Source organism: Barbus barbus (assembly GCF_936440315.1).
Source record: "Barbus barbus genome assembly, chromosome: 28".
NCBI lineage: Eukaryota > Metazoa > Chordata > Actinopteri > Cypriniformes > Cyprinidae > Barbus > Barbus barbus.
This window is the reverse complement of record NC_136756.1, coordinates 28,305,298-28,315,141: the sequence shown is the minus strand read 5'-3', so window position 1 is coordinate 28,315,141 and position 9,844 is coordinate 28,305,298. Positions and strand designations below refer to the sequence as shown.

The following is a 9,844-nucleotide window of genomic DNA, read 5'->3' as shown; positions in this document are numbered from 1 at the left end:
TAGGCTAAACCGATCTGTACTGGTGCATGTTTCTCATACTCCGATGCATTTAAAAGAATCTATCAGAATACGGAGTTGACATTTCTGATAAACGAACACCGTTTAGACCCATCAGGTCCTCCAAACGGGAATTATTTAATGAGAGCGAGAGAGGTCATATGAACTGCACAGGGCTAGAAGTGCGTCTCACGGAAATCTTGGGTTGCAGATCTGACGGAAACACGTGCTATTCGGTCTCATCTGCGGCAACGATGCTTTTCCACGGTCTGCCTGGAGGCGAGATGCATGGTGTTATGGAAGAAATGGAGCGGAGAGGAAAGAGCGATTCGGCGACTATCAGCTCGGCCATAGATATGGGGGAAACAGAGACGGTAGGAGAAAGCCATGCCTCTCGCTCCAGGCGCTTGCTTGGAAATCCTAACAGCCTATATTAACTGAACCGTTATTCCAACAGTACAATAGAGGCCCAAAGATGTGATTCCGATCTTGGCCATTTAAACAAACTTCAAACTTCTGCGAAGCCAAAATTACAGGCCTCGTCTTCAATGCATTGCTTGTAAACCTTTTGTCATGGGTGGAATGCAAATAGTTACAGAAAGCTACGAGATACGGTATCAATTTGAAATGGCCTGTCTAATTTAATTTCGACTGTAAAAGTGGGGTTATTCCATAAAGTGGTGAAATAATAAGCAATTAGCGAGCAAGAAAATCCATATTCGGTTTTGCACATATACTGGTGTACTTAAAATAAATTCTAATTATTTTACAAACGCTTACGCAGTGCTGCTGAACTTTAAGTGACTCGAAAATATTTTGTTTTCTTTTTCATAATATACCAGTGATATAATTATGATTTTAAAACGTTAGCAGATATTGTGATCCAACTAAAATAAATTGGCATTGTTTTGGGCCATAATATCTGTGATTAATTACAGAAAAAAAGACAATGCAGAACCTTAGGTTGATTCCATTGTAATAATGCACGCTTAAAACTGTCTTGAGATTTTTAACACTGCATCTCAAAACTTAAACTATGACAAATCCAAAATTACAAATAAATAAATGCTAAAGAATATTTTATTCTTACAAAATTGTGTGTGTGTGTGTGTGTGTGTAGCCTACATATTTAACGAGTGTGTTTGCTGTGTAGTGTATGTAAGGCCACACAAAACGCCGAACGTAAACACAATAAAACAAGCTCAGCCTTTGATTAATTTGCTTATATATGTAACACATTTTCCAAAACTGTGCCTTTGTTAAAGAAAAAACGAGGTGAATGGAAGCATGCAAAATATAATATTTTCTTGCGGTTATTTTCTTATTATTCGTGGCATTCCGTTGTCACGGGAAATATTAAAAAAACACTCACTCACTGAATACACTTCTGTATTTATCTTCTCAATCTCACGCCCCTCCCATTCTCTACTGAAGTGAACACTACCTGATTCTTTGGACATTTATCATCACCAAATGCGTAAAATAGAGTTTTCACTAATTACTGAACCCAGGCACTTTAAATACGCGTTGTGTATTTTATGGGTTTCTAATCTGACATTATAAATATTTGTATTACACTTCAGATAATGGAGTGTTTTACTGAAACTGGGCTTTGAGTTCCTGCCTTTAGTGAGCGCGCTGTTCGCCTGTGTTTGTGCAGAACATGCCTTCGATCAGCGGGGACCGGGTGGCTCTGTGCGCGGGCTGCGGAGGGAAGATCTCTGACCGCTATTACCTGCTCGCCGTGGACAAGCAGTGGCACATGCGCTGTCTGAAGTGCTGCGAGTGTAAACTCAATCTGGAGTCTGAACTCACCTGCTTCAGCAAAGACGGAAGCATCTACTGCAAAGAAGACTATTACAGGTGAGCAAACTCGTTTAATTAAAAGTTGCTCGATTTTACGCATTTCCTTCGCCTGGAGTGACGTTTTCGTGTGTGGATAAATGATACAAATGTAAACCTGTCGTCGAAGCCTGCTTTTTGTCTGTTCGGTGTGGTTTCGTCATTATACGCTTTAATAATTCAGAAACGACGTAACTCATTTTCATTGCGTGTATAAAAGAAAAAAGCCAAAATATAAGATTTTTTTTTTTTTCTGTTGATGTCTGAGAAAACGTAGTTGTACATTTTAATAATCAGACTAATAATAGCCTACTTTAATTAATACAGAAACTACTAAAATTATTCAAGGCATACTTTTTTTTATCTAAAATTGAACGTTTTTGTTTAAATTAACTAATTCTCTAGAAATGTTTTTTTTCTGTCTAGGTATTGTGAAGACATAATGATGCAATTTAATAAATACGTTAACAATTAGCCTACAATAATCCAGAAACTACTAAACCTGCTCAACGGTTTTACTCTATTCTCGTAACAGTTAAAGAAACAAATCATGTAGCAACATGCCTAAATCGTCTCTGTATATATTGCAGTGTGAGACGATTTTGGGCGTCATTATAAAAGTAAATAATACAGAACGATTTTCCTACTTAATCTTACTTTGCATGAAATACAACATTTCTGTACTGAGAAAAAAAGAAAGCAGCAAAACCTAAAGGTTTAGTTTGTGATATTTGGACGATATTTAGCTGACTGTGCACTGATTCTGTATGTCACTGTACAATTTAATAATCAGAGGGAGGCGAGAGGCCTATTAAGATAATCATATAAGTGAAGGCTTTACCCGTTTCTACGTTCAAATGAGGCTGCAGCTCACGTCAATCTCAATTGTAAGCTATTTAGTAATTATCCGAGACGTAGGCTAATTATTGGCGAGAATAGATTCCACTGCACGAGTTAACTATTTGTTCATGCATCCTGCTGTTTAAGGCATTATATTACTTCAGCAATTCCACATAGGGCCAAAAATACAGCTATAATGTATAACTGCAAATTCTAATTTATCCAAAGGTTATTATGAGAAGCAGCACATTTTAATGTCAGGCTCATGAGTGGTGGGCCCACCTTCTGGTTGAAGTGTGCTGAAAGGTCACAGCTGCTCTATTCTCCCGCAGAAGGTTTTCGGTGCAGAGATGTGCCCGGTGCCACCTCGGGATCTCGGCCTCGGAAATGGTCATGAGGGCCAGGGATTTGGTGTACCACTTGAACTGTTTCACCTGCACGACTTGCAACAAAATGCTGACGACTGGGGACCACTTCGGCATGAAAGACAGTCTGGTGTACTGCAGGCTACACTTTGAAACGCTCATCCAGGGAGACTTCCCCTCGCATTTCAATCACACGGATGTAGCGTCTAATAAAGGACTGGGCAGCACGGGCCCTCTAGGACTGGCTTATTATAACGGCGTGAACACGGTGCAGAAGGGCCGGCCCCGAAAGAGGAAGAGCCCTGGGCCCGGAGCGGACTTGGCGGCTTATAATGCAGGTGAGACCATCGCTCAACTTGTTGTTGTTGCTGGTTTACTGCTCGTTTTATTCGTTTATAAACATTCTTTGTCCTTAATTTTAATTTGTGAAGAGTTGCACGCATATTTCCTATCTGAACAAGCTTTTAACAGCGCGTAGTTATGTTATCCTAATAGTTTCCTGCGATTTCGGAGAATTTCCAGGTTTATGAAACTTTTTGGGCGGCACTGAATACCCAACGAAATCGTTTCAGAGCAAGATAAAAACTATTTACATTAACCTTAAGTGAAATTTGGCTTAAACAATAGCTGCCACTATTTTGAACAATAAAGTTCGACTTTTATAAACATGATTGTATTTTTAATTAATTGAAAGTACAAATGCAATAAGTTTTCTGATACGAAAAAGGGGAAATAAAGCTTTAAAAATGCGGGGAACATTTAAAAAAGCCATTTGAATGCAGCCCCGACTAAACAAATTAACAGTTTTGTATGAATAATATATTTGTTTGAAATATATTTCAATATTTAATTTCCTTTTATGCATTCAAAATACTTTTACATTTCAATTCGTTTGAGACATCTAAAGTTCATAAAGCATAGATATGTGATGATAGTTTTGTAAAAGAGCGCAATTCTTTACTATATCATAATACTGTATTAAACATTGCGTATTTACAAAATTGTTAAAAATATTTCTTCCAAAAACCGAGAGAAATAGGCTACATACGTTCACTTCTTTACTATAGACTAGGTAAAAGACAAAAATGCGCCACTTTTTCTTTTTCTTTTTTAAGACAATCGACACACATCACAGATTTCTACTAAAGCACTTGAGCTTGTGCTGAACAATTTGGAACAACGTGACTTGTTCGCTCGGGCATTCGGGCCCCTCAGCGGGGCATTCGGGCCCCTGCTTGAGGACCAAACAGAGGAATGATGACGACTACAGAGACTGACAAGTGGAAAATGGCTTAGATGCTAGTCGAGACCTCCGGAAGATTAAACACAAGTGAAAGAAGAAAGAAAGGAAAAAAGAAAGAAAAAGGGAAAATCTTCAGTTTTTGCAGGCAAATTCAGACGAATTAATTTACTATGCTTTTTGTTCTAAAAAAGATGTTATGCACGAGTCCAAACAAAGCATATTAGCCTATAAGAAAAAAAAAACTTTTTTAATCAAATAAGAATATATAATCTACGAACCATCTCTTCACGGATATTCAGCATTTTCTTTGGTTCTAGAATTTACTTTCAGATAAACTGAGAGAAAGCGAAATTAATAAATAAATAAATTTTTTTTAAATCCTGTGATCACAGGATGCACATACTGAAATAGTTTGAGTCGCATTAAGACTATAACTATAAAATAAAGTTTATCACGAGTTTTTATTATATCTCCAAGCTATATTTCCACTGTAAAATGTGTAAATGCGATGCTTTTTTATCACTTTAAACTCAGATTGTTTGGTTGCTTTGTAAATCTTGTTGTTTTGGGATTGTTAATTGAAGTTGGCAAATTTATCACAAAAATTGCGGTCTTGTTTGGAGGACCAACCTGCTTCTGAAGAATTGTTAAATTCACATGGACTTAAAATGGAAAAAAGAAACTTTTTGAAATCAGATCAAGCGTTTGACTAAAGAAGGAGTTAACTAGAGTGAGTGAACTTTGGTGTTTCTCTGCTCTCTGAGAGTCAGACACAGTCAGATCATTGCTGCCCCCATCAGCTCACACTTTAAACAACAGCGAGATCAAAACCTGAAAAACAAGAACAGTAAAGACACAGTTCATCATTGCAATACTACAGTAACCATGTGCACATAAATAATTCTGTGTTCAGTGAAGATAACTGCTCTTGACATGCATCGCTGTAGTAAAGGTAACAGTATTTCTCAATGGCCATATTTATATCAGGAGGAAACATTTGTTCACCATGTGCAGCGTTGTAAAGCATTCAAGGTTAATTATCTGAAGTGTTGATCAGACCATTTTCAATGACTAATATTTGTAGTTGTCAGAGAAAACATAATTCTGAACTGTCATGCGTCTAGCAACACATAAACTTCTGCCAAGAATTTGGAACTGGCGCAAACACATTTCTGACACATTCAGACAGGCCTATCTCCTAAACACTTGTGTCCAAGACAGATAGTGTGGGCTTTTCACAATCAAATCCTACACAATACACCATAAAAACAGAAACGAAGATATGGTGGGGGGTGGGGTTGCTGTAAAACCACTTTTTTAACATGAAAAATCAAATAAAATTCATGATGCAGACTTGCATGCTTTCAAAACACGTCTTTTGCATTTAGAATCAAATTGTTGTTTTTTTTTAAAAAAGAGCATGATGTAAGACTGCAGCATAATGCAGATTATTATGCATGCAGTAAGTTGCAAACACAGCAACATGATGGTACTGTGGCTCCTTTATGTAGTCAAATCCAAGACTAAACACAATGTTGGAGTGCAATCAAAGAAACAAAAGAATCTTAGAGACACGTCCTCATTCTCATCACAGCGTCTGATCGTTCTGTCATTGCATCTCATGCATTTATTCTTGAGTTTCAGCTTTCTGCATTTATTCAAACTAGAACTGCAGTGCTACACTATATGCGTTTAGCATTATGGAAAACGTCATTTGCATGTGTACTTTTAAGCTTTTGAAATGTATGCACTCATTTTGGGATCAATAACAGCAACGCAGCTAATCTATTTTGCGTTTTTGGATTCAGCATTGAGCTGCAACGAGAATGACGGCGATCTCATGGACAGAGACTCGCAGTACAGCACCAGCCAGAAGACCAAGCGCATGAGAACGTCATTTAAACACCATCAGCTGAGGACCATGAAGTCGTATTTTGCCATCAACCACAATCCTGACGCCAAGGATCTGAAACAGCTGGCCCAGAAAACAGGCCTCACCAAGCGCGTCCTACAGGTCAGAAAACTCCCTTCACTTAGACTAATCGTTTTCACTCTATGCAAGTCGTTTTTGCTTTGAGATTTTAGCATACTGACCATGAAAGCCTTTAGGTTTTATATTAATCAAATTTGTATAGCACCTTTCACAATACATATTGGTTCAGAGCAGCTTTACAGAAAATCATGATGTTGATGTTTATAATATCTTCATGCATTATAGTTGCATTTAGCAGATTAGACTGCGACAATACAAGCAATCAAGCAGTTAATATTTGCAATATAGGGTATATAATGCATGCATGCAGATAAAGCAGGACATATTTGTATATTTAACGAAACTGAGTGATATCATAGCTACATTTTGCGACAATAATATTCAACCAGTTTAGATTTGCTATTGTATATATCGCTTTAGGTGAGTGTACTGTATTTATGTAAATAAAGTTGGACTTAATATAATATAGCCCAATATACGTATTAAGTAAAACATTGTCAAAAACAGCACATTCCTTAACATCAGCAACAAATTAGACCTATTAAAAAATTACTTGAGGAATTAATCAAATGTAATTCACAAGCCTGGTCTCCTCAATGGAATGCTATTAATTTGTTCCTGAAAGAGAGAAATCTGTATTAATTACATGCACAAATAAAACAAGGTTTTAGAGCATGTCTGGAAATAAAAGAAACAGCTGTTTGTCAGGTATCATTGAAACCAGAAAAAAAACAGAAAACCCAGTTGCTGTGGCAAAACAACCAGGGGACAAATGGAAAGTAAAAATCTGAAATATTCAAGTAAAAATAAAATCTCAAAGCGCTAATTATCATCGGCCGTCATCGACTTTGATGAACGTTCTTCCCCTGAGCATCGCATGGTTTTCTCGTCTGTGGTTTATTTCTAACGTCTGGCGTCTCGGTTCGCAGGTCTGGTTTCAGAACGCTCGGGCCAAGTTCAGACGAAACCTCCTGCGTCAGGAGAACACAGGTGTGGACAAGGCCTCGGACGGGTCGACCCTGCCTGGAGGAACGCCGTCCGGACCGGCCTCGGAGATTTCCAACGCCTCCATGAGCCCATCCAGCACTCCTACGACCCTCACAGACCTGACCAATCCCACAATGCCCACCGTCACCTCCGTACTGACCTCCGTCCCGGGCAGCCTGGACGTCCATGAATGCCGGAGTCCATCGCAGAGCACCTTAACCAGCCTCTTCTGATGCTCAGATTGCTCAGCACCTTCATCTGCTTCCTCCATTTGTGGAGCCACCTAAATCAGAAATAAAGCGTGAGCATCGCTGATCATGCTAGTCGTTCACAAACTACATCTGTCTGAAACGTAAACCGATCTACCTGGGCATTTTTGTACGGGCCAGGAACTTTAAAAAACGTGGCTGATCCAATTCAAAAGACTAAAAAACGAGACGTGAAAGAAAAACTCTTTGTTTAGAGTATTGCATTTTGGGGCAGACTCAAGTTTCACTGAAGGCTCTGTTGATAAGAGACTGATTAGCATTTTATTTTCAGTTTTTTTTTCATGTTTTCCCCCAACTATGTTTACAGAGAGAGACTGAGCTGGGAAATGCATTTGTTCGTCAACCTCTTATTTATGTTCACGCACAGGAGTCAGTGTGAGGAAACTGGATTATAATGTGAATAATTGCAGCGTAACCTAGCCTGACTGTCACGTGCCTTATCCTGCAGTGTAGTCACTGAAGCCCCTTTAGCAACGCTAAACGAACTACATCAGAAAATGTGTACTTTCATTTGTCAGATGATGACAATGGTTGAGTAAATCACATGTGCACAAACACACACACACACACACACAAACACACGAGGAAGAGCTGATCATATAGCCTACTCTCATTCCAACATATTACCTCACTCAGAAATCACTGGATATGATAGCAGTACATATGAAACCTGAGAACAGCTTCATGCACTGGGAGAGAAAAACGGCTGTGGAGAGTTTGTACAAAGAAAAACCTTGATCAGAGGAGCGCCATCACAAACAAACACTGATTTATGGAATGAAACACTTTTTTTTTGTTCCTCATTCGGTTAGATGATATTTTTTTCTCAACCATTAAGATGTGACAGTGTTGGAGACAGGGTAAATGTTTCCATGGTAACCAGAGGCTGCTTGTTGAAATGCTGTACAGTTTTGACAGATTACTGAGAAATTTCAAGTCCACTCCCTGCAGTATCCCCTTTGATGTAAATCTTCAGTTCTGTAAAAAAAATAATAAAAAAAAACGAATCATTATTTTTTTTTGTGGGCCTCATTATTTCAGCAGTTTTAGACCAAAGCATTTTACATAACAGCAATGCAAACAGTGTTAAAACAAATCTAGAGCTTAAAGAAAAAAACACATTCTAACTGGACATTAATACATTAAGATGATGGTAATTGTCATGGTCATTTAAAACTGAGAATACCAAAACCAAATGCAGTTAGGTGCGATTTGTTTATAGACATCTTGTCACACTCATTACATGGTTGCATTTTAATAAAAAAATAAATACATATATATATATATATATATATATATATATACACACACACACACGGACACACATACAATGAATCAATCATATGCATTTTAATCGATTATAATACATTTTATAACGCATGTTTTGCAAAAGCATATTCATATGTGAAACACCACTATCTTTCAGACTGTATTTTGCAACTGCAATTGTTTCAAAATAAAATAAAATAAAACCCCCTCTCACATTTAGGCAAATTAATCTTCAATAAAATAAAGAAATAACTAACACAACCAAAACCACATTTCTTTCTAAGCTATGGATTTGGCAGCTTTATGATCAGAGAGAAACCACGCTGAAACCAAGTTCCTCTGGGTCCTGTAATCAGAACCGGATTTGGATTAATCACAGGAAAAAACTGAGATAATAGGAAAATAGCTTTCATTAATTATTATAGAGCTACATATTAAAACTGAGAAAAATTAAAATAACACAACTAATGAATTTCTATGTATTAAATGACAAGAAATGCACAGAAATGCTAATGCTTTAATATGTTCTGTTCTTGGGTTGTTGGTTATGTTTTGTTAGTGTTCTTGTACAGCATTTGTGTGTGTTATTTCTGAGCAGAAAACCTCTAGTGACTAGTAGAGGACTAAACCTGCACTGGAATTTATTATGATAATTATTTTTAAACGGTTGAATGGTGGAGCATTTGGAAGGCGAGTTTATTACGGCCCATGTGAAATATATGGTCGCCCAGTCATCGTACCTGCATGTTTGGCCCTCACAGACATCCGCTGAACGGAAGCAGAAACTCCCATTTTCACGCACATCAACACGTCCATCTCGACACACGATGCTTCCCAGTGTGAACTAGGCCTTGGCCCTTGGTCTGGATGAACATTAGGTCAGTGACTCTGGGCGTCTCGGGTTTCTCTCGCCGCTGTTTTGGTCTGGCGTGCAGCCCGCCGCTCGGGCTCCTGGAGGCCTGGCAGACTGGGGTTGTAATGGGCTTACGATGGGTGCCAAAGCCAGCCAGCCACCGTGGAAGCCAATGTGGTGCCCAGA

General features: G+C 38.3%; 1 protein-coding gene across 1 annotated transcript; it reads left to right on the top strand.

Moving 5' to 3' along the window:
- The first annotated feature begins 236 nt into the window (after positions 1 to 236).
- On the top strand, positions 237 to 8,518 carry LOC306848631 (LIM/homeobox protein Lhx2-like). Its single transcript, XM_079383288.1, has 5 exons — positions 237 to 371; positions 1,658 to 1,860; positions 3,012 to 3,382; positions 6,096 to 6,301; positions 7,210 to 8,518. Exons 1-5 carry the CDS (start codon positions 252 to 254, stop codon positions 7,498 to 7,500), a joined length of 1,191 nt encoding a protein of 396 aa, XP_079239414.1. The 5' UTR covers positions 237 to 251; the 3' UTR covers positions 7,501 to 8,518.
- The last annotated feature ends 1,326 nt before the right edge of the window (positions 8,519 to 9,844 follow it).